Source organism: Drosophila serrata, unplaced genomic scaffold, assembly GCF_035046125.1.
Source record: "Drosophila serrata isolate PLE 108 unplaced genomic scaffold, ASM3504612v1 contig_382, whole genome shotgun sequence".
Classification (NCBI taxonomy): Eukaryota; Metazoa; Arthropoda; class Insecta; order Diptera; family Drosophilidae; genus Drosophila; species Drosophila serrata.
The window spans coordinates 7,181,967-7,207,711 of record NW_028257280.1 but is presented as its reverse complement, the minus strand read 5'-3'; the positions used below and the strand labels follow the sequence as shown (position 1 = coordinate 7,207,711).

At 40.6% G+C, this 25,745-nt stretch overlaps 2 protein-coding genes and 1 long non-coding RNA gene across 25 annotated transcripts; 2 read left to right on the top strand and 1 right to left on the bottom strand.

Moving 5' to 3' along the window:
• The first annotated feature begins 132 nt into the window (after window positions 1–132).
• Window positions 133–16,875, top strand: mura (ring finger protein murashka). 23 transcript variants are annotated; one of them, XM_086840799.1, is made up of 10 exons: window positions 159–272; window positions 2,465–3,020; window positions 4,867–5,350; window positions 9,627–9,640; window positions 10,295–10,821; window positions 10,881–11,225; window positions 11,468–12,594; window positions 12,652–12,836; window positions 13,028–13,140; window positions 13,201–16,875. In XM_086840799.1, exons 3-10 carry the CDS (start codon window positions 4,986–4,988, stop codon window positions 13,408–13,410), a joined length of 2,886 nt encoding a protein of 961 aa, XP_086696925.1. In that variant the 5' UTR covers window positions 159–272; window positions 2,465–3,020; window positions 4,867–4,985; the 3' UTR covers window positions 13,411–16,875. The 23 variants fall into 23 exon arrangements, with proteins under 23 accessions (XP_086696928.1, XP_086696925.1, XP_086696927.1 ...); XM_086840801.1 differs by lacking the exon at window positions 9,627–9,640 and having other exon boundaries at window positions 10,479–10,821; XM_086840788.1 differs by having other exon boundaries at window positions 9,627–10,821.
• Window positions 16,876–17,840: 965 nt separating this feature from the next.
• Window positions 17,841–24,877, top strand: by (focal adhesion protein tensin). The gene is made up of 2 exons (XM_020954396.2): window positions 17,841–21,892; window positions 24,160–24,877. Exon 1 carries the CDS (start codon window positions 19,657–19,659, stop codon window positions 21,811–21,813), a length of 2,157 nt encoding a protein of 718 aa, XP_020810055.2. The 5' UTR covers window positions 17,841–19,656; the 3' UTR covers window positions 21,814–21,892; window positions 24,160–24,877.
• Window positions 23,316–24,340, bottom strand: LOC147642598 (uncharacterized). Its single transcript, XR_015273418.1, has 2 exons — window positions 24,078–24,340; window positions 23,316–23,422 (listed from the first exon to the last, which is right to left on the bottom strand). It is a non-coding gene; the product is annotated as an uncharacterized LOC147642598 (long non-coding RNA).
• Window positions 24,878–25,745: the final 868 nt, after the last annotated feature.

The following is a 25,745-nucleotide window of genomic DNA, read 5'->3' as shown; positions in this document are numbered from 1 at the left end:
ATTTTGTATGGCAAGAAAAGTACAAAAGTTGCCTAGTACAAAGACTGAAATAACTCCGTAAGCAAAAACTTCAATGGTGGAGAGCTTATATCGATGTATCGCCAAGCATAAACTATCGATACCGACATCGTTGCGTCTCTTACCAACCCGCAGCTATTAGAGATGAAAAAACATCGATGACAGCAAAACATCGATGTTGTCGATGTTCCGAAAACATCGGTGCCATCGATGATACCCCACCACTAATAGCTTTCAGGTCGAAAATCGAAGAGGTAAACTCCCATAAAAAAATAAAGATACAAGTGCAATTTGTATTCAAAGACGATTATTATTTGTGTAATATGAATTCGTGTGATATAAATTGTGCTTGTTTCCGCAACGTATGTATCTAGTGGAATTACATAAAACGCAGTATTTTAAGGCCAGCACTTTTATCTGCTGGTGACGAAGTGGTTGGTCATTGTGAGTTCACGTCTGTATGTATGTGTGAACTTGTGTTGATTTTGTACGTGTGCGGGGGAGAGCGGGATGGCGAGAGTGGAGAGCAGAGCCACAGAGTTTCGATTTTCCATATCTACACTCGCAGTGAAAAAGAGAGAGGAGCGCCTGGGTACATTTTACCACACAGCGTCTTTGTTCGTCTCGCTTGCGACTGGTGTGTACTATTATTTATCCGTTTTATTTCGAATACAATTAACGCTCCCAGCCCCCATGAGTGCGACTCCTATTTCGAAATGCGTTCGTGTGTGCCTAATGGTGTGTATGTGAAGTGCAGATATCCTCGCAGCCTATGCAAATCGGCCTGTGTATACCAGAAAAGCACTGGTCGCAATTTAGCCAAATCATTGTGTTTTGAAACGCCAGCGTAATTGCCAAAAACCAGCCAGCCAACAAGCGTTTTATAGTATACATATTCACATATTCATATAATCAGTGTGTGTAACGAAAACGAAACGAGAAAAAGAGCAATCGTCGATAAAGTTGACTGCCATGACTACGCAATAGCAACAACAAGAGGGGGCACTTACACACACACACACATACTCGTATACGGCCAGACATGGCTAGGTGGGTCCTCTCTCGCACTCTCAATGCCGCTCCGTGCCTCTCATAGCTCTCTCCACTTCCGTCCGTCAACCTTTGTGTGTGTGTGTGTGTTGCTTGGGGTCCGGACTCCATGGGAAAATAGTATATTTTGATGCCAGCCCTGCCTATGTGTGTATGTGTGTATATATGCGTTTATTTTTTATAATTTATTGTTTTAATTTTGAGAGGGCGGCCACCGTGTGGAGCGACCCCAACGCAGTGGCCGACCCTGCCCAAGTATGAATAGCCGCAGCCACAGCCGCTCCACTCGAACCGATTCGCACGCAGAAACTCTTTTAGAGGAGTTCCACTTCCTTGGGCATACGCATACACAGGCACAGTTGTGGTGGAAATAATAGAGCTTAATGGCCGAAAAGTAGTCTGTTTCTGTGTTGCGTTGAAGGGGAGCCCTTTTGTGTTGCTTTCTTTTTTTCGTATTAATACTCCATCACCTCAGTAGACCCCTTTTAGCGTTTTATCTATGTTAGAAAGCTTATCTTATCCGTAAACTAATGTTTATTACAAATATCTTAATCACTTAGGGGCGTTCATGCACTGATAAACGTAAAATAGTTATCCCATTGTGTGGCAGCAACGATTTAAGTTCCGTTTCATTTAAAGAAGTTTAATTAACATTGAATTACCTTTTATTTTGTTTAATTTAATCATACCAAAATTCAGTATAAACCTATAATAAGCCAAAAGTTCTATTTTTTGAACACTTTACATATATTGTGTCATAAATTACTTCAACTGAATTTAGAATACCTTCAAACTTAAAAAAGATAACAAGGTCACATTTCTTTAAATACTTCCTACATTTACTTAGAATATTACTTTATTTAAAACACATTAATTGCTTAAAATCACTAACAACTATTCGCTTCAGTTTCCCTTTTACAATAAATAATTTTCTTAGAAATGTTACATTTATTGAGGTTTGTTTATGCCCTGATATTTTTATTACTTTGATAAAGTTTTTTTCTTCCAACTATTAACCATTATTCTTAAAAGATATTTTGCTCCACTTCGACCAAGGGAAGAGATTACAGCCCAAAGCACTATTATTTTAACAGCAACTGTATATGATGGAACCACAATTACAACCATTGTCGTTATAGTCAAGCATTTGTATATTGTATCTGCCTGCCTATTTTTACGTCTAATTTGCATTACATTGGCATTAATTAATAACCATTGGCCGCAATTAAAACCAGGCTTTTATAAATAATATAAATTAGGTATTTACTTAAATATTTGATATCCACATACTATATACATACATTTATTGCTAACCAAACTAAACCGATTCAAGTAATTAGTTCTCAACTGAATGTAATAGCAATGTTTTCTTTTACTTTTATTTTCTTTGTTTTAGCATACATACAATATTTTATTGCTGGTTTTGGTGGTAAATTTGCATTGTTAACGGCCGTGGCCAGACGTGCTCCGCTTCTTTAACACACACGTCTCTCAAACCGAATACCGATCATCAAGTGTTTCCCCTATATTGACTCACGTATATAGCCACATGTAAAATAAATAAAGAATTAAGAAACCAAAACAACAACAATACTGATACTGATACCGAAAAGCAACTAAACCGAAAAAATGTATACTAAATACATGCCCGTATGTACCACATAAGACCGCCATCCTGTCATTTGCCGTTGCCGTTGACACTGTTGTATCTGTATCTGTATCTCAATCTCACTGACCAACTATCAAAGCAAGCGCAAATGCAACAGCAACTGCAACTGCAAAACTGCACATATCTCAACCTCAGCTCAACTCAAGCTCAGCTCAACTTTTAAAAGAATAATCCTCGAACTGCCTACAAGTCCAAACCAACCAACCAACAAACCTATCAACCAACCTGAACCAACCAATCAATCAACTGTCTACCGCAACTGGCAACCGAACGGCTTTAGTTTGTAAGCTTTGTTTTTTTTTTGTTGTTGTTGTTTTTTTATATACCTGTTAAAAGTACTATAGAAGACTGAAGAAAAAACAAGAAAAAAAAGAGTACCAAGTACCTTGTAATTATTTGTATTTGTCCTATGTTCTCTTAATGGTTCCAAATACGATCTAACCCGTCCATTTATGCTATATACTATATACTCTATATACGACAACACGACTTTGTCACACTGTTTGTTTTACTTTGCACATGTTCGTTTTCTACTTTATGCCTAGTACTATTTATATTACCTACTTATAGAGCACACACCCCAACAACATACACACACAACACATGTACGTTAAGTGTAACCTCTTTATCTGTCGCTCTCTTGATCTGGAATCCTTCGATTGTACTAACTGCCCGCCGGGCGATAAGTGATAAGTTTTGTAATCAGTCATCCACCCCCCATACCATTCATACCCAAGAACCCTATCCGAAACCGTACCACTAACTAATATTGTTTTTGTTCAGTTGACACGCTCATGTAAAACGAAAAACACACACATTTAGATATAGATATGTATGTATATATGCGAGAGGGAAGCTTAACGATGGGTTATCGTGTTTAACAACAACTCGAAAAACTGGAAAAATGCTGGAAGTGTTAAAATTTGTCGTTGCCACTTATCTATCCTACTATCATTTGCTGCGGAAGGAGTCGGCGGAGTTAGCTCTCATATACACATACATATAATATAATATTCCCCCTTAACTGTTAACTCTTTATATATCGTCGTATATCGTATATATCCGTATCTGTATCGGCAGCTTTATACATATACCCCCGAACATGAATTTATATACATAAATATCGTACTTATATACCTCTCAATAGTTGAAGAACTAACCACGCACGTATCTCATCTCAGTTCCATATAATTAATTGACAACCTATTAAAGCTACACTGTTAAAACAAACTGAAAATTGTTGCTGTTTTATTTATTACGATATTACAATAAATATCTACATATATATATCCACACATAAACACACCCAATCTCAATATATAAACACACACACATATATATACATATATATATATAAATATTTTATTATCCTTGCCTAAGTAAGTATTTTGCCTACTAGAGAAACCATAAATGTTTTGTTATTGAGCATGTTGGCTTGTTGGTTGTTTGCTTTCTGTTCTGGAGTGCGGGTCCGGCTTAGAATACTTTCTAAATAAATAAATAAAAAACAAACAAACACAAATATGTAATCAAAAACAAGAAATCTCATTTAAAAAACTAGAGCATTTAAAAAAACCCTTTCCGTTTTGGATTTTGGTGGGAATCTGAATCGATCGAGTTTATTAATTTGATTTAACCTCAAGTACTTGAACTGTTTGTATATCTTTATGGAAATTCACTTTCACTAATAAAAAAATATTACAAAAATGCAAAAAAAAGAATTAATAACATCTATCAAAGGTACTAATTAATTAAGATTTAATCGAATGGCTAAATACTGATTTTTTATGATTTATACATTTAGCAAAACATTTTTTTCACAATATACATTTTGTTTAAACTTCAAACTTCGACACTTATTTGTATTTTTTACGCAAATACATAATTTACACAAAAATTAGGAAAATTATTAACACTCTAAGCATTTGCGAATGCCGGCGAATTTGAAAAAAAAGCCGCAAGCTATACAAGTATCCACCAAAAAAATATGAACTTTGATCGATTTGGATTTTAATGCTAAAATTCTACTGATTGCAAACGGAACGGGGCCAGCAATAATTAAGTGTACAAGCGGCCACTTTAAAAGAAAATCGTTTCGTTTCCTTCTCGTTTCCTCTACCGCTCCACAGCTGCGTAAATAAAAGAAAAGTCAAAAGAAAACTCTTGAATAAAAAACAACAGTATCGGCAGAAGCAGAAGCAACAATAGCAACCACTGCGACAACGGTAGCAGCAGCAACTGCAGCAGCATGCTCAACTCCAATGCCAGCAGCAGCAGCAGCAACAACAACAACCAGAGCAACAATCATGGGGGCAGCAGTCGTCGTCCCTTTTCCCGCAATTCCTCATCGGTCCGCTCGCATCGTGGCGGTAACGGCGGCGCTGGAGGCGGAGGATTAGGCGGTCGCATGCTTTACTCCCCGCATCCACACCCACATCCGCATGCCCAGCAGCAACATGCGCAGCAGCAGCAACAACAACAGCGCTCAAACAACAACAATGCCGTTTTACCTGGCCACAGTCCTTGGAGCAATGTCAATTTGAACAACAACAGTGGCAGCAACAACAACAATGTCAATAACAAAGATGCTATCGATGGCAGAAATTCAAATTGGTAAGAGCCGAGAGCCGCTTGCATTAAGCAGCGATCTTCAGCGATCAAGTTTTATGTTAGCCTTAAGTGACAACCTACCAAAAAAAAAGCGAATTTGAAACGAACCCCAACCCAACTAGAGTTCTGCATTAAGTGAATTTTAATAATCTACCGAGTCCTTTGTCGGAAGTAGAGTAAAGGATTCGAATTATAAAATTATTTTGAGATGGATAAACTTACACGCTTCGAAATTATTTAAAATATATTCGAGAGCATTGAGTTTATTCTTGTTTTAAGAAAATTGATTAATAGAAGCTTGTAAATTAAATTAAATTGTTCCTTTTTTAATTCCGAAATACTCTTGAATTGTATTTTACCGATGAGTGTATCCAACTTTCAAAATTCACTTCATCAGGACTCTAATCCGAACCGCTCCCGAGATCCCTTAGTCCCTTAATCCCACCTGATCCCCTTCCATCCATGACTAACAAGACATATCCTTGTAACTCCCCACCACAACTAGAACAGTTTATCTACTTTCTATCTACTATCTATCGATTACTTCGTAACCAAAAAAAAAAACCACACCTGAACTGAAAAATCGAAAATCGCTTTTAGGCTAAAGGGAGAATTTTGTAATTAATGTCGCGTGTCGTAGTGCAACCAAAAACAAGAACAAGAAAACATTTAAAATTGGTCCTAACCGTTGAATTTTCGAAGCACTAAAAAAAGCTTGCATCGCATAACGAATATATAATACCTCGATCATTTGTAACTCTCTTGCGTTCTATTTTGCGTACTGTACCTTTTGTGTTCTGTTCCTCGTCGAGATTGGCACATACACCTCTAACCATCCGTTACCGTTACAATCCATCCACACAAACTACTAATTACCGTTGTATCTATGCATTCACATTACATTTTACATACAATACCCACACGACATAGTACACTGCCCAGCAAGAACAGAGTTTTGATTTACTTAATGTTCATCGTATGTACATTTTTAACCGCTTTTATTACCATATTACAATGGAGCAGTGTTAAGTTCCGTAGAAGAAACCGTATTAACCGAATCAGAAACTATTCATTTCCGTTGTAACATCTTATAAAGAACGTTCCATGTTTCAAAACAGTTCCGTTCTCTAAGAAAATGCATGAAAAGCACTTGAAAATGGCGAACCAAACTTATTAAGTAGAAAATATTTCTTGAGTTTTGTAGTCGTTTCTTTTGTCCCGAACGCTTCATCTTGATTTTGAGTAAAGCGCGCCTAACGGACTTAAGTACTTACCAGCATGCTATCTCTCTCTACCCGCCCCCACTCTCTCTTTCTATCTCTCTGTCTGGCTCATCAACAACACCCCCAGGGGCTTATCTCCCTCCTCCCACCGACTATATCCCGCGTTGGTAGTTGGCAATTACTCGTAGTTCCTTTGTAAGCTTTTAGATTGTTAAGAGCAGGAATCAGCCGGTTCGCTTAAGTGGCTATAATTGATTTGTTAATGAAAATGCAGCGCGACGAAGGAGTCTCCGGCGGAAAAGCCAGCGACCAACGACATTTGTAAGCAGTTAAATAATTAACTCGGGCGGGTAAGTGCTTTTCATGCATCATCGAAAGAACGGCTTATCCAATAGCAGAAATAGAAGTGAATAAGAATTATTACAAGTACAAATCAGCTTTAATAAGTGACTTAAAAAAAAATTAATATATATTCCCTTCTCGTAACATAAAATTATTAGAAGTAATAAAATTCTTGAAAAAACAATACAGACACTATCTAAATATTCCCTACACTTTCGGAGATATTCAATTAAGCTTTATTTGACAACGAAACTTTAAAATTCAATTATTTTTGGAAACGGGATATAAGGACACCATTTTGGTTTGCGCCAAGTTATTATTAAACTTATTAATTAGAGCGGAAGTAATAATACTGCAAGGTTTAAGTAAATAATTTAAAGTTTGACAATTAACATTTAAGACCCAGCAGAAACAAAATATTTTTGGGTAACATATGTATACATTCTTTATCGAGTTATAGGCAGCTAGGATTGTACAGATACCACATCAAAGCAATTTTCCAGATAGGTTCAGTACATATCCGCCGATATTAAACCCAATCCCGCCGCCACCCACAATATTTTAAATTATATTTTTGTTATTTTTTACTTTGGTAAACTTTCTTTCGTTTTGCGCATAGTGTCGCTTCACGTTTTACGCTATTCGTTAAATTAAAAACAAAAAAACAAAACCTGAAATACCAACAACAGACATAAATGCGATAATACTAAATATGTGAAATGCAACCGTGAAAAGTGCAAGCCAAGTATGAATTTAGTTACAAAATTTCCTCTTTATCCAAACCGTACCGTAACTAGTTGTAATTTTCTTTCGATTTCGACATTTTATGAATGATGCATTTTAGTTGAGTTTCTTGATTGATAGCTAAGTATATTGACGACTATTGATTGATTGATGTATTCTGCTTAACTTTGCGTAGGTCGGAGGCCCAAAACCGAGTCGAGTTTTGCAAATAATCAACAAACTCAGCTTAATGTTTTACTTATTTATTTGCATTTTGCACACTGCGGCTTAGAATGTTTAATCAAAATGTACCTCATAGAAATTCCAAAAACCAAAACCAACCAAAAAACAATAAGTAAAAAATAATAATAATTATCTTAAACAATGCAAAACCGACAAATTACCGAAAAAAAACCAAATAGATGAAAAATCAACTGTTTACATAGCTCGAGCATTCCTTATCTTTCGTTCCCCTTATGATTTACTCCCCTAGCTCTATTTTTCTATCTTTCTTCTAATGCCGATTACTGTTTGTGCGTGTGTGTGTGTAACTTTAAGCCAGCCACAATAACAGTTATAACAATTTCAATAATAATAAGAACAAGAGCAGCATTGTATGGTCTTTATCACACTCCGTTTATCCAGTACATAATTCTAATACTCTTCTTTAATTTGTCGTCTTCTATAATTGTTCTTTGATTTCTAGTCAGTTGCAATCGCAGCTTTTGCATCTAGTCCGTAAGAGTTGCATACTACTACGTTGCGCTGACACCGGCTTACGTTACGTTACATTACGATTACGTTTAGAAGTTGGGCGCTTAGACACGCCCCTCTCCCCCCACTCTATTGCTGTGTGTGTATGTACATAAGTAAATAGGCCTAAGTTCTACCATATAGTGTGTGCCCAGCTCGATCACGATCCTTTGGGATGCCCTATCCGTTCTGTTCCGTTTCCGTTCTCACCCCGCTAAATATAAAAAAAATTCTAAAAAAAAGTATTTCGTAAAAGCTTTTTCACACAGGCTGAAGAAAAGCTCAAGCTTACCGTAACTTATATACGTACGAGTTGTTTTTGTACCAGTTTATTTATTCTTTCGGTTTATGTTCTCTTTTGTATAGTTTTGGAGCATGACCAGCACTCTCTCTCTCTCTCTCTCTCTTCTCTCTCTATCTCTCTCTCTCTTAAATATATTTATACGTATCCAATGTAATTTCTCTCGTGTTAGTGCTAGTGAGAACGTTACGTTACGTTAACTTTGAATAGTGTGAAGAACAGTGTGCGATTGGCATTTTGTGGTTTTCTTTTCCGTTTCCGTTTACGTTCCTATTCGATTTCGATATAAATTTTTAAGCGTAAGCGTAGTGTGCATAAAATCAAAGCGAGCCACAAATAAATAAATAAAATAGCAAACTAACCAAATTCCATCTAAAATGCATTCAAAGCCAAAAAAAATAAAAAATAAAAAATAGCAGAAAAAAAGGAAAATAGAAAAATCTGCTAACGATGTGAAACAAATTAGTACGTACGTATTTGTTTTATACTAAATGTGTGTACATATCGATATTATATACCTATATCTATATTAAACTAATATCTAATTATTGCATTTTGCCATTTACATAAATATTATTTTTATCTTTTTCGTTTTTCTTTCTTCTTCATATAAAAAAAAAACCGAAAACTACTGCAAAATAATAATAATAATAAAAACTATATAAATAACGTATATTATGTGTGTGTGGCTACCACTCTGCATATATACACCACTACTACTACTACTACCTACTACCTGTACATGTATTGCATACAAATAACTATATATGGGTTGTGTTTAATACTACCACACACTGCTACTGCATTGATTTGATTGAACAATTTTCAACTGTATCTCGTACAACCGAATATTATATACTCTCTATATATACGTATATATGTATTACATATTATCTAAAACAAACTGCAACTGCAAACCTCAAAATCGAAAATCCAGCGATGTACAAACAAGTAATTCTAGCGGAACTTGTATTTATAACAATAATAGCAAAGCGCATCATCATCACAACAACAGCAACAACAATGGTCACACTCAGAGCCACAGTCACACTAATCATCCCCATTCCCCCCCACACCCACATCCATCACATCCTCCTCCAATGCACCACCCACCACCACACAGCAGTGTTCATTCGAATAGCAGCCATCCTCCAAATAGCCAGCAGCGTCCTCCGCAGCAGCAGCCTTATATTAGTAGTACTTCCCCGCCGAATCACGGCCAGAGCTCGTACCCCAGCTACTATGAGATGTGTCCACAGACCCACACCTATGGTTCCATGTCCGTTTCCCTGGTGAGACTGAATCCCGCCCGCTTGTGCCTCACGCTAGCACCTGCCAATCCCCTCGCCCACTCCCATTCCCTAGTGACCTTCAGTCCTATTCCAAATCCTTTGCCCCATCCCCATTTACATTCCCATCCCAGTTCAGGGGACCAGAGCCATTTCCATCTGGCGCCGCATAGTAGTCAAAACCATCCATCCGCATCCGCATCCCGGCGCCTGTTTCATCCGCCACACCAGTACCATCCATTGCATAACCCACAGCAACAACAACAACAGACTAATCGCCAATCCCTCCCGCTAACACGAACGAATTCAAATTCAGCCAACAACCAAGCAACAACTCTCAATCCAACCAATCCAACAACAAATAGTAATCCTACTGATGTTGTGAATGTAAATTCTTGTACCGATATAATTCCTCATGGGTCTTCGTTTGCGTCTGCGTCGTCGATGATGCCCCAACAACAACCACATCAAATTAATAACGCATCCGCACCCATCAATAGCCACAGCCAGGGACAACAGGGACCAGGAAACTCCGCCAATCTTGGCCACAATGGCCACCAGCAGCAGCAGCAGCGCGGTGGCTACAACAATAACAGCCGGAATGGGATCGGTAATAATGGTAACGCCAACGGAGGTGGACCACCGGACTATATGAATTATCGACGAGGCGGTGGTATTTGTCCGGCTCTGACGAGGGACTACTCCGGCAATGGCAACGGACACGGTCATAATGGACGCCGACACATGTCCGACAATCACCTAAACAATGCCTCCGCGTCCATAAACGGTCACAACAACTCTGGACACCACCAGCGCAACTACAACGACAGGAATTTGAATAATGTAAGTTCTTTAAAGTTTAGTTTGCATTAAGTCTTATTTGAATATCTTGCCTCCTCCAGCACTTTGGAAACTCAGATCAGGGCGGACCAGACCACCGGGATCGAACTGATACCTCGTACAACTTCATGCGAAATGGAGGCGGCAGCGGTGGCTACGGACGCAACGGATCCCATTACCAGCACATGGGGTATAATAACAACAATGGTGGTGCCTCTACATCCTCCGGTGGCCCCGGTTTAATGGGAGAACTTCCATCGGGATCTGGATTGTCGGGCTCCTCGCTGTCACTTAACAACGGTCCCAACGGTGGACTCAACTCGGACAGTCCGTCGCGCAAGCGTCGCCGCATCTCTGGCAGGCCCCAGAACGGTCCGCCACCCCAGCACCGATGTCTTATGACTCAGGTAAGAAATGGGGTAGATGGAAAAATTAAACATTTAATACATTTCCCTAAAAAATATTTTTCAAAAAAGATTGCTTTTAGAGTTTTCAAAATGTATAATCAATGCTGGGCACTCTAATTCGATATCGATAAAAGCCAAAATGCTACTTTGGAAATATTTATATTTTCCTTGATTAGTTTAATTTCCGCTTCCTGGGAAATACCAGTACCAGTAGTTTAAAATATAATTTTCTTCAAATCCAGATGCAGCAGGGCAGTCCGCCGCTGCGTCGTCCGCGACTGCGCGACGTAACTACCTCCACACAGCAGCAGTACGGTCCGCCGGCGCATCCGCATGCGCAACAGCAGCCGCCTTCAAACTATCACCAAATGCACCATCACCAGCAGCAGACACACTATGGTCCCCAGCATCAACAAGTGCCGCCGCCACATGCTCAGCGCTCGCCTTGGGATCTGGGAAACAGTGGAGGAAGCGCTGGAGGAGCACCCACCAGTAGCACGGTGGGCCCAATTTTGCAGCAGGTGCCAACAGCGCCGCAGCCACCGCCAACTCACCAGCAGGCGGTTGGTGTGGGATATCCACCGGCGCCACCGCCACCCGCATCACTGATGGTCGACCTTAACCTTAACCAGGTGCCCGTCAGCCTGCAGCTACGTCCCTCAGAACCCTTCTGGGCCTCCTTCTGCACGTATCCGATACCGGCGCAGGCCCGTCTGGCGCCCTGCCACCTGCACGGCGTCTACACGCAACCCTTTGCCGCTGCCCCACCACCAGGACTGGCGGCTCCACCGCCGTTGCAAGTGACACCGGTTCCGTCGCAGGCACAAATGGCAGCCGCTGCAGCTGCCGCACAGCAGATGCTGGCTCAGGCCCAGTTGAGCGCCCACCAGGATCAACGGGACGTGGCCACTATTGCGGTGGCCAATTTGGGACCCATCGCACCACCGGGCGCACACCACTTGGACGGACATCACGGCCCTGGCGGTGGTCCGCCAACTGGTCCCCATGGCCATCCGCACGCTCATCCTCATGCCCATCCGCATGCTCACCAGCTGCCACCGGGCATTCACATCACTCCGTTGAGCGGAGCGGCGGCTGCGGCCGCCACACACCACCTACATTCCACGGCGGCTGCTGCAGCGGCCGTCGCCGCCCAGGCAACCGCACAGATGTCCACCGGGCCACAGCAGATTATCATCTCGTCGGATCGACGCACATTCCCGCCCCACCGACGCATCCCGCGCTTCTGGCCGGCGAACCACGGTCATCGTCATGTCCTGCCGCCGCAATCGCTTGCCGCCCACCAAGCCCCGGTGCAGATCCAGGCCACCTCCAGCATCATTAACCCAGGCTTCCTGCTCAACTTCCTGTATGTTTTCCGTCCATGCAACATCGTTTAAGTACTAATGATTATGTTATATTCTAGGGCCATGTTCCCTCTATCGCCTTACAACCAACACGATCTGAGCTCCGGCGACACCAATGAGACGGAGAACTATGAGGCGTTGCTTAGTTTGGCCGAGCGATTGGGCGAAGCGAAGCCAAGGGGACTTACCCGCAATGAAATTGATCAGCTGCCCAGCTACAAATACAATCCGGATGTGCACAACGGTGAGTAAGACGGGAGTTTATAAAACGCCCAAATAAGTAGGCAACAAAAATCAATGGTTTTATTCACTTCTTAATACACCCAGTATCGAGAGGAAAACTTCGCTATAAGGCTATATTATCAATACAACATCAATATATCGATATTTTCTATAATCCCTAGTTTATTTATTATTATATATTACCTTCCTCAGGCGATCAATCCTCGTGTGTGGTGTGCATGTGCGATTTTGAGTTGCGCCAGCTGCTACGAGTACTGCCCTGCTCCCACGAATTCCATGCCAAGTGCGTGGACAAATGGCTGCGCGTGAGTATTTGCAATTATTTAATCGAAACAAATTATTAAATCGTAACTCCAACCCCTTAGTCAAATCGCACCTGTCCAATTTGCCGTGGCAATGCCTCAGACTACTTTGATTGCTCCGAACAGCAGCATGCGGCGCAGGCGCAGGCTCAGGCAACGGCCGTAGCCGAATCCGTTTTAAGCAGTGACGAAAGCAGCGGCGAGGTGGCAGGAACCTCTGCATCAGCAGCAGCAGCAGCTACCGCCAATCCCCAGCAGAGCCAAGCGGCCTAAGCGCCTTAGAAACGCATTAGCAATTCCACATAGCTGCAGCTTTGGCTTTTCCTGTTGAACGACAAGTGGACGAGGTATGGGAGTCTTTGGGAAGAGCCCAGCTTGCGGCCAACCCACCATCATCAACCGCGCAACGAATCCAACTGCCAAACCGTCGATGCTTCCCCTTCAGCTATATTTAAGCGCCAACATTCTGGCGCGAGCCTGACTCATTCTGCACCTCGGCCACGCCGTTGCACATCTCGCAGCAGCCAGCTTCTTCAATAGCTTGTCGATACCTTAGTTTGTATGTGAGTAACTAGGATCAACCCATATAGGCATACCACCAAGAATTTGACTTAGGGATATCCTTATATATTAATATATTTGCGTGTATTAAAGCCGAATGAGTAACAAGTGTCTGTCTGTATATATGCCAAGATTTGCACAAAATTCATTATAGATTTCTTTTGTCCCTTCTTCCCACTCGAGGATATCCTAAATATCCGTTAAAATAACTATATACGAACAAACAAATATGTAATCTTATGCTTGGAGTCGGTCTCCCAAGGATCACTTATTGATAATTTGTGGGGAGTTCAGGAATTATTAGTCTCCAAGAAACGAATATATTAATGGACTTTGGGAGGCCGGTGCCAAAAAAGGAAATGGTGTATCTTGAATTGTTGCTGTCCACACACGCCTATACCTATGAATAACTCAAAATTAAATACAGTAAATACCACAAAATGGAATATGTATATGTATACTTAGATTTGAAACTTGGATTTATGTTTAGTGTTTTTTGCTTTTGAGTTGAGCTTGCATATTTGCTGCTTCCTCTCGTTCTTTATTGTAATTACTACTATTATGATTAGTTTCTTTTTGTAACCACGTACTATATTTATCCTAATAGAACATATACATACATAAAAACAAGCCAGCATATATATAGTGCATTGCATTTTATACTAATTGTACGAACTGAACCCACTGAAGAAGTTCTTCTTCTTGCACTAAGCAAAACCAAACAACAAAATATGCAAAGGACGAGACGGTATATCTTTAAAAGAAACATAAATCGTATATACATATATATATATATATATATATTTTTCGTTTCTACTTGAGAATTTGAGAATTAGTAACTATAAACGGAAGCAACTAACTTTGAAACTTATAAGCAATCTTTAAAATCGACTAAACCAGAGGAGCGGATGATAAGCGTTTCAGCAAATATACTATATAGATGCATATATACACACACCATACACACACCATTCACACTCACTAGAGACGAGAGAAGAGGGATACCAAGCGTAATAAGAATTTAGAGACATATGTATATTTGGTGGGCTTATTAATGTATTTGTAGTAGACGTGTGCGCAATTAAACATAATACAATTTGCAAAATTGAGGACACACGAGTATCGTAACCGTAGCCAGACTTTTCCAGGGCCAGCTGGCGGCGTCCACCTACTTCCGTAGTATTTTGCCTTTCGAACTGTAACGTCTGTAGCTCTAAACACCAGCATTAAATATTTATAAACATATAAACCTCCTTGAATCAATGTGACTTGTCTATTAAAGCGAGAGAGTAAGGGTAGAGGAAGGATGTCTAAAGTTACAAATTAATGTTTCGCATCAGATGCGCGAGAATATTGCAAGTATAAAGTATCATCACACACACCCAGATATATAGAGAGTTTCCTTATGATATGCGAACTACGTGCACTAGCCTTTGAAGCAGCGGGGAAGGACAGCAAACAATTTTTACCAATATACATGTACAAGTACCATACAATAATTATCTAACCAATTAACGTGGAACTAAACCAAACGAGGATATGAGAGAAGAACACGAAGAACAAGTAAATTGAAATGATTCCTGCCCTCCATTCGTATTAAAAACAAAAACCATTGAAACTAACTCAACAAACTTTTTATAGCATATTATACTATGGATAGCATTGATTTTTTGTGAAAGTGAACGATATACATACATAACGTTAGTTTAGCCTTTTCGGGTATTATGCAGCAAGCCGCATAGTATCGTATTGGGGCATCCGTTGCTTATAGCGAGAGTTTCCAGCACTACAACCCACCCCGAGTCCCCATGTTCCCGTGCCCCAAATGTTCTCAGACCCTTAATAACGCTATGCATTACCGAAATCTTGATACCTAGTATATGTATATGTAAAATGTGTGTGTATTTAATATGCCCGGTACTTGTAGAGTGTCCTTCGATCTTACCAATAAAATCAGTCAATTGTTTGCTTGAATACCAGAATTTAAATAGGATTTTTGTTTTACAAATATTCAATTAAAACAAGTTCTGATGCCAACTCCTTAAGATATGCAATTTAATTTTCAAAAAGGATATCGAGTACCGGGTATCGCATGGTCGGACCCCTCGACTGTAGCGTTCTTTCTTGTTTTAAAAAATCTATAAATGAATAATGGTATTTCCAAAAGACCATGTAAAGGTGTTGTGCTTTTCTAGAATTTTATTAGTAGGAACATCAAACTGAAGGATAAACGAATGAAACCAAAATAAAATTTTATTTTTGTCACAATAACAGAACGTTATAATAAAAGCGAATAATTATATATAGAATATATTATATACATGAATTGAATACCTTTTGTACGTGCACTGACATAATTACCTACGAGTATGTATATGTAAAAAATTCAATCAACCAAGCTAAGCAGAAAGTAACTTTAACATTTATCCTTAACAAAAGTATTCGTTTCGATCCGGTTTCCCGATAATTTAACTAACTTCAGTTCGTTCAATTTCTATCCGTCTAACCTGAACTAACTGCACTAATACTAGGTGTTTCCATCGAATAGTTTTCCTCTAACAACTCTCTTCTGGTTTATTACTATTATTATTATTATTTTCAAACAATTAACAAAAATCAAAAGCTTATCATAAAAATATATATTTATAGTATAACAAAGTGAAAAATAAAACAAAAAAAAAATTATAAAGTTTTGCTGTGATGTACGTTATATATATTTAATTACATAAAATGCAATAAAATTTAAAACATATAATGCATAATTCCAAATTATTACAACAAAACAAAGTAATGAAAAACCAAAAACGAATACAAAAAAAAAAAAAACAGAAGAATGATTATAAAATACAGAAACATTTTATGCATGAGAATTTCTCCAAAAAAAAAAAAACAAAATAAAAACCAATATGTACGACATACTATAACATCTACACTTGTCTAGAATTTATGCAATTTTAAATGTGACTATTATTTTACATTTTTGTAGACAAGAACAGAGACACACTCTCTTCTAGTAATTGTAAAATCAGTTAACCATAGTATTAAACAACAACAAACGTTTTTTCAGTGGCATTGTAACGGTGAGCGGGCGATTTTAATGTTAATTGCAATAATTTCAATTTTCGGTTTTGTATTAACTCGCAAAATTTCAATAAAATTCAATGAACGTCAATAAAACGGGGATATGTTTTTCAATATTTGAATAAGGGGAAGGTTTTTGAACATTCAATCATCTAATATATAAATTTAAATTAAAGATTATTACAATTTTTACAAAGTGCGTGAAGGGCATTAATTTAATGAAAACGATTTCAGCAAATATTTAGTTAAATCTATCAGCAAAGTCAATAATTTAAAATTAAAAGAGTTAAAGTAAAATTAAGAAGGTGAAAGACTTTTCCCATATTTTCGACAAAATCAACCTAATATTAATATAAATATATAAAATACTACTAAATATATGTATGCCATTTTATAAAGTAAGGATCCCCTTGGGGTTCACATGGAAACCTGTAGTCTTGAGTCAACTTTCGAGTGGCAATCAAAACGATCACATGATTTTAACGTTTGGAGTCAATTAAATCGCATATCGCATCTTTCACGCCCAAAAACCACACTCAAAATGTCGTTAACAGTCTGGGCGATGGCTTTCCAGTGTTTAACCAACATTAGATGGCCACATGGGTCCGCAATCTCGAGTTGTCGCAGCATATGGCACATATGGCTGTGATTGGCATTTCCAAAATTCCGCACTAAGTTTTGTTTTTGTTTCAACAGATTTGCAACAACAGCGAAAGAGTTAACAACAACAGATGTTCAGAGCCAAAGGCGAAAAGCAAAAAAAAAAAAAGGTAAACGAGTTGCCAACTAGGGACCTAAGGCCAACGAAAGAGATGGAGCTAGTGGGGGAGAGCGGGAGCGAGAGCGCTAGATGATGACGGGTCACCGAGAGAGTGAGTGAGCTTTCAGAGAGGAAGTCAGAGAGAAAGAGCAACTTGTTTATTTGCCACCCACAACAACTGCTGCCGCTGGCTGCTGGACGAAGGAGAGGAAGATCATCTCTGCCCCATTATTTTTGCACTCATCTTTCTCTTCTTTTTTAATTTACTTTTTAAGCGAAAAATAATCTTTGTAATTGATTTAGTTTTGTTGTTGCTGTACTCCGCTGTTGTTGCCCCACTGACGTCACTTGGTGGTTGAGGTTTCAGCCATATTATTGCCCTAGCTTTTGTAGTTATGCTTTGTATTTGCCACTGTTGTTGTTGCTGCTCTTGCTCACCACGACACTTTCTACAAGAAAATGTTGAGAAATCAAAAAAGATGCGACAGCTTCTTCTCTATGCGATGCACCGACAGAAATACCGAAAGTTCCCTTTGAAGAATAAATGATTAATAAGTTTTCGGAAGTAAACAAATTAATTGCATTTAATTTTTTTAATATGATATTTGCAAAACAATTGTGAAGTGTTGGCCTGCTAATAATTTCTATTTCAAACAAAAATTTAAAATTCTTCTATCTTTTCCAATGTGTATTGATTTCTTGTTCGCGTGTGTATGCGTAATAGCCGCAAAAGTTCATTGGAAAGTGCAACCTGAACCTGCTGGGAAAATAGACCGCAATTTGCTGATAAGACTGAGCCCCCTTTTAAATGGAAAGACGATCGTCTCTGTTTCAGACCCACCAAAAAAAAAAACAAATAAAACCCATTCAGAGATGGAGAATCTGAGGCAATTTAATTGATGGAAACGCGAAACGAAACGAAGAATGCAATCGGGGGAACGTGCCCGCCGCTACAGTGGGTACCATCGTTGAATTACCCCTTTAAATGGGCCCAATTGGGGTTGATTGCTGCGAGAGCAGGTCAATCCGGAGAGAGAGAATCTTATCGATTTGGATTCCACTCCGATCGCTTCTGGTTGCAAGTGCAGCATGCGGGTTCTTTGATCGCAATTCGCGTCCAACGTGCATGGATGCGACTTTACGAGGCCCCTAATCTCTATTGGCTTCGATAGGTTGTTTTGATTAGTTCGGTTGCTTCGATCGTCGCTTGTCGCTCGCCCGTTCGTGTGTATTCGTAAATAAGTGGGGATGACATCACCGCCGTCTCTCTCGCTCTCTCACTCTTTGGGGCTCTCATGGAGGCATCTCTCCTGGCATCCAACACCACCTTTGGACCATGTGTGAGTGCACGTATTTGAGCTACAGTGGGCGTGGGGCATTAAATACTCATGGAAATTTGTCAGTTCTATTTTTGACATTGCTCTTAGCTTTCGCAATAACAATGTGGACATGCCAGTGGACTTTTTTAATTAGGAAATGGCGCGAAAAGTGTCAAGAAACTACTTAAAACAGAATACAGATTCTTTTAGATATGCCTTTTTATTAATTTAACTTTAAACTAAATCAAGTTTCTAATTTCGATTGCACATATGTTAATAAACTGAACAAACCTTTGCCAAAACCATTATTTAATTGCTTCACATGGCGCACGAGACGTATGAGTAATATTCTTAAATTTGTTGATAACGAAACCCATTTTGAATGTTAAAGTGTTAAAATGTCATTGAAAAAGTAGAGAACTTAATAAAAAACATTTAAATGAAATTAATTACTGAAAATATTACTCATACGCACTATGTACAAAATTACGTATACGCAGTGTTGGCTTGGCAAAAATTTTTTTTAATCTTAAAATCACTTTAAATGAGTGCTGATGTGTGTCTGGCCCCACTGTGCCCAAAAATACCAACACAGACACTCACTTGAGGAGGTTGATGTGTTGTTTGTTGGCCAACAAACGCCGAGAGCACGCTACACAGTCAGCGGGAGAGAGCGCCAAGTGCTAGACAGAGCGAACTCGAGCACGGAGCCCCAACGGCACCAACGCCAAGCTGACTCTACACCGCGAGTTGTATCTTCTCGCTTTTCCCAATCAGTCTTTTGGATTTCGCGAAACAATGCGGTCGCCGTACGAGGAGAGCGCTGCCGCCGCCGACCACAAGTACCAATACCAATACCAATACGGCGGAGCCAATAATAACAATAATTACTATAAAAACTATAATGTGAATGGCAATGGGCAGGCGAATGGAAATGGGAATATTAGTGGAAGTGGAAGCGGAATTGGAAATGGCAATGGCAATGGAATACCTTATCACGCGCGCGAGAATTCGCTGCCATTTAGCTATGGAATAGCCAAAACTTCGACGCCGCTACGCAAAACTCCGACACCGACGCGAGCGGATAGTTTCCTCGATTCGTTCGATTTTGGCAGTGGAAGCGGGAAGGGGAGTGGTAACGGTGCCAACACCGATATGATAAAGCCTCCGGCCCGTCTAACGAGCCCTTTGCTGGTGCGCAAAACACTCGGAAACGGCGCTAGTCCCAGTCCCAGTAGTTCCAGCAATACCAACACCAATACCATTGCCAACACATACCACTACAGATCGGGCAGCACGACACCGACGCCGCTGAGAGATACCTTCGAGCAGCAGCTCCGCGAGAGACGGGAAAAGGTGTACAACGAGTACAGGGATAGAGAAAGGGAGGAACGGGAAAGGGAGCTGGAGCGGCAGAGAGTGCCACCCACTCCGCCCCAGCGCCACCACTATGCCAGCAATGGCTACGGAAACGGAGTGCTGCGGAATGGCAGTGGAAACGGTCTTGGAACTGGCCAAAGGAATGCGCCGGCGAACAGCAAGTACAACTACGACTTCGAGTTCAACCTGAACCTGGACGACCTGAAGCAGCAGGAGGAGCCCGCCCCCTATACCACGCGCAACATTCACTTCGAGGATCTGCGTCGGGAGCAGGATGTGCCAGATGGCGTGGTCAATCGTCGGACGACCATGGAACGCAATTATCACACAATTAACAGCTTGGAAGCGACCCACAAACGCCAGCAGTTGGAGCCGCTGGAGCAACTGGGCGCCGTTTATGGCCAGAACCACCTGGAGACGCTCACGCGCACACGTCGCGATCTCTCCACGGCCGCTGCGCCACAGCTAGCTCCATTGCCATCGCCATCGCTGGCATCGCCGGGTTCGCCCATCTATGCCACTAGTGCGAAGAGAGTGAGCAACCCAAATACCAATGGCCAAGTGCAGATGACGCCTAGTCCCACCAGCAGGCCAGAAACGCCCGCCTTTCCGGTCACACCGCGCACGCCTTTTGGGGCAGCCTCGTCGGCATCATCAACTGGGTCGACCCAGTTGGCCTCGGAGTCCATCTACCAGACGGGGCCGCGTCGCGGAGGTGGAGCTCTACCACCTTTGGAGGTGTCTGCTGATTCCGTGAGGTTTGCCCGGAGTTCGGCCAAGTTTTGGTACAAGCCCAACTTGACCCGTGAGGATGCCATCGCTCTATTGGCCTCGGCTCAGCCAGGCACTTTTCTGGTCCGCGACTCCACCACGTACAAGAACTCTTACGGTCTGGTGGTTCGAGTAGCCCAGCCACCGGCAGGATCAGCGGAGCTGGTGCGTCACTTCCTCATCGAGCCCACGCCGGAGGGAGTGCATCTAAAGGGCTGCGACGATGAGCCCGTCTTCACTTCACTGTCCGCGCTGGTCTTTGAGCATTCCATCAGCCAGCTGGCGCTGCCCTGTCTGCTCCGCCTGCCCGACCGGGATATAGTGCCTCCGGTGAGGGCCACAACACCGGCTCAGCAGCAACTGCTTACGCACGGTGCCGCCACCAATGTCCTGTGGCTATTCTCCTGTGACACAGAGTCGCTGACCGGAAACGAGGCTATCCGCAAGGCCATCCGGATGATGTACGCCCAGCGACCGATGCCGCAGCCCACGGAGGTGCACTTCAAGGTCTCCTCGCAGGGTATAACCCTCACGGATAACACACGCAAAAAGTTCTTCCGGAAGCACTACACGGCGGATGTCATCTCACACTGCGCCATTGACCCCGAGAACCGGATGTGGACCAGTGAGGGTGACTCCGAGAAGAAGACCATCTTCGCGTTCGTGGCCAGGAGGTCGCACAGCTCCACGGATAACCAGTGCCATGTTTTCTGTGACCTGACCGTAAGCCAACCGGCAGCTGCGATAGTCTCTTTCGCTAATCGAACCCTGCCCACCGAAAAGCTGCGCAACTACGTCCTGTAAAAAGGCAAGGGGCGTGGCACGCGGGCATGGGTTTACAGGTCAGCCAGCAGGATTCCACTGGAGTGGAGCACACGAGCAGGTGAGAGCATGACGGGGTGCAGTTTGATGGGCCATAAACGAGCATTTCTTGGGTGTGGACCGGCCTTGGGAGGTGAAACTGCCAATTACTGTGGCCACTCGATAGGCTGAACTTGGACTGTGAAATTTCCATTGATGATTCACGATTTCTGAAGTGTTATTATCTTTTGATTGATGCATGAAAATTTAGATTAATCGGTAATTACGATTAGAGCAGAGAAAGCCATGGAAAAATATATAATATATATAATTTGTTGAACTATATTATAATTTTGTGTTCAGGAATATCTAAGCGACTTAATAGGGTTTACCTGTCATGTAAGTCTAGGTCTGATCATAAATTGTTATGTGCTTGGAAAGCAATTTTAGTTATCTGTTTTGTGTAATACGTTAAACTTATAATTGCATTCTTTAAAGATGATCACTAAGAACTTAAAATAGTAGTAGTAGTTACATATAATAATTATATTTTGCTCTACTGATCTCTTACTGGCAGGAATTCATTCATCAACGTTCTTCGCACCGAATGGGAAAACTATTAAAAACGCTTCAGTTTCTTGGGCCGCCCTTCCGTTGGCTGGGGCTCGTCTTTAGTTTGTTTACTTTACATAATGCCAGGTCTGTTTGTTTGTTTGTTCAACGGTCTCCATATACTGCTGAGCGAGCCCGAGCCCCATATAGAAGCATTTGGCTAACATTTCTGACTCTGACTATAGGTTTTTCGCAACGGAAGTTTCTGTCATGAGTCAGTCAGTCATTTGGTTGCCCATAAATGATTGAGATTCAAATTTGTAGTAGCTTCCTTCTCATCGAAAGGACCACACCTATGTTTTCGGTAGCTGGTAGCCCAATTTGGTATTTCTTTCGATTTGATTAATTCCCTTCCCACCTCCCCTCCATTCACGGTCATGTGCTGAGGTCGCCCGATAAGGCCTATAGCGCTTAACTGTGCATTGCCATGCTACAGAGGCAACTTTTTCATTTCCACTACTTACCTTACCTTACCTTACTTAACGGGCGAGACTTTTTGCTATCAGCCGGCCAGGTGATCCAGTCAGTAGTGCCGAACAAATTGGGTAATGTGGGGACCTAAAAAAAGATCTGCCCACGAAAATCATAAATTCCTGATGTGTTGTTTATGCCAGAGAGAGAGAGCTTTTGAAGATATTTTGGAATCACTTGATAAGAAACTCGTTCGTTCTAAGACGCACTGGTAGTCCTATTCCACCTTGAATCTCTTTGGAATTTTTCACTCGAACTATAAAGCCAAAATATGCAAATAAACAGACGTTCCGTTCGTTCGTAGAAATCGATTTTGCGTACCCAAGTATATAGCGCAAAAGTTTAAATAAATTCATACAAACCCCAAGGCGGGTGGCGGCAATTGCGCATTTTAGAAAAACCAAAACCGAACACACAAAAAATTAATTCCATGCGCGTTTGCGTTTATTTTCTGTATTTATTCGTGTTTCTCTCCCAATAAGGGGAGGCTTGGTTAAAAGATACTCTGTAAATAAAGCCAGAGAGGGGTCTGAAAATAAAATAATAAATATTATTAAAAACGAGAAAGGAAAACAATTTGGAAAGCCGGTATTTATATACCCTAGCAGTTTGCAGTTGTATTATAGGGTCGAATAAGAAATCTATCATAATTAAGTTTAAAATAATCGCATTTTCTAAATCGATATTTATATGACAACTTTTTCGACAAATTAAAGTTTAAAAAACTCATAGCTAAGCCAAAAATGCATTAATTTTGATTCGGAAAACGGTCCTATGTTAGTTTTTGGTAGGTTCATAAATCTGCATACTCAATTTAAAATTTATAAAAATTAAATTTTTTGTCAATTTTCGACAATTTTAAATTATAAAAATTTTAAAATTTAAAAATTTTAAATTATAAAATTTTCAAAATTTTTAAAAAATTAAATTTTGACCGGACATGGCTAGAAAGATTCGCCTCTTGATGCTGATCAAGAATATATATGATTTTTAGGGTCGGAAATGATTCCTTCACAACGTTATAAGATCCTAACTAAAATTATAATACCCTTGCAAAGGGTATAAAATGGCGCCCCTCCGCAATTGGTATTTAGCCTCGGAGGGGCTCCCATTGTTTTTTCCGATCGAATGATCTATTTGATCTGCAATTAAGCAACTGCTACACGAACAAACCGAACACGTACATATAGTTCATTGGGGATTTATGACCTTGCCGAGATGCTGCTCCCATCTTAATGAATTTCTTCTTTCATCTTTCCATTGCAGGCTAAATGGAACCTGTCGGCCCCCCCATTATCCTGTGCTGTATGTAGGATGTACTAACTAATCACTTTACGAAATTGTGTCTTGCGATATAATGAGCTTAACTACGAATATGTTAACAGAAAAATGATGTCAGCCGTAGTTTAATTAGACACGCACACACTCCGAGAAGGCGGCAATATTTATGGCAAAGCTAAAATACACACATGTGTATTATCAACTTGAATTGACTAAATGCACAGTGGGACGTGTGGATCCGTATCCCAAGTGCCTGATAACAGTGGAAGTGCCAATTCATATTTGTTTATATGCCGAAGGTATAAACAAAGCTATGATGTGTTTGGGACATATCAGGAAACCAGTTCCACTGTGCACCGGAGAATTGGAATTGATCACCAAAAGTTGACGTTTTATTAGCAAAAATAAAAAAATATATAATCATATAGATGTGTATGTACTTTTGAGTTGTGTGTGCGTATTTATATATATCCCTACGGCTACAAGGTGCGCTTGTCAGACAAACGGAAATAAACTAATATATATCAAATAATTTAAAATGAATTAATGTTAATTTTAGAAAGTTGTTGAGTAAAACCCCCACAAGTCCCCTAATTTATACCAGTAATATCTAAACGTATATGTATTTGCGTAATAGGTTAAGCTTTACTAATGCAGTCAATATAAATAAACGAATAAAGTGCAATGTTGTTAAACAGATAAAGATAGTTTACTATTATTTTACTGGAGAAACTGACTAGCAAAAAGTTGTGAGCAAGGCAGCATCTGTTAAAAATTTGTTATCTAACTAAAAATACAGACAGTGCTCGTTCTACATTTCAGGGCTGTTGTTAATGTCATATATCAACAGACATGTGTTGAGTCGCTGGCTTTTGTTAAACAATTAATTGTATATATACCCACGGGCAATATACCATATAATACTTTATAACCATATGCATATGTATGAACAACGCGGAGCAACAATTGTTTTGTAATTCAATCTTATCGTTTGACATCGTCGAGATCTCTATGGTCAAGCCAGCAAGAGGAGCACTGTCAGTCCAGTCACCCTTGCATCCATTGGATTCACTGGTTATTCCCGCCTGCTCCAAAAGATACAAGCTACCAGATATGAAAAGTGGACGCTTAATGCAATGTATTTAGGTGGCCGCAAGCAGCCAACAGCCCACAGTCAAGTGTGCCAAGTGAAATGAAAACGCGTCCGTCGACTCCGACCTTGAGATCAATTTGTGGCGGCCTGACGTCACCGCCTTTCAATAACAAAACAAAAAAAACAACCAGACAGCTGCCTTGCGCTATTCACAATTTCTTACAGAATTTTTACAAATTAAATTTTAGGCTAATGCTCCCCAACGATCTCTGACTGGGTAGGTACACCCACAATTTAATGATTTCTTTCAGATGATTCGTTGGCGCCCGTGTATTTCGGCATCCGATGTTTATTCTATTTTCGACGGACTGCTAATTTCCTATATGTGCAAGTTGTCTTTGTCGCCGAAAAGAGACCGAAACCTGTTTGTCATGTTCTTTGCCTAAATTTGATAATTAATTGATCGGCGGAGAAACGG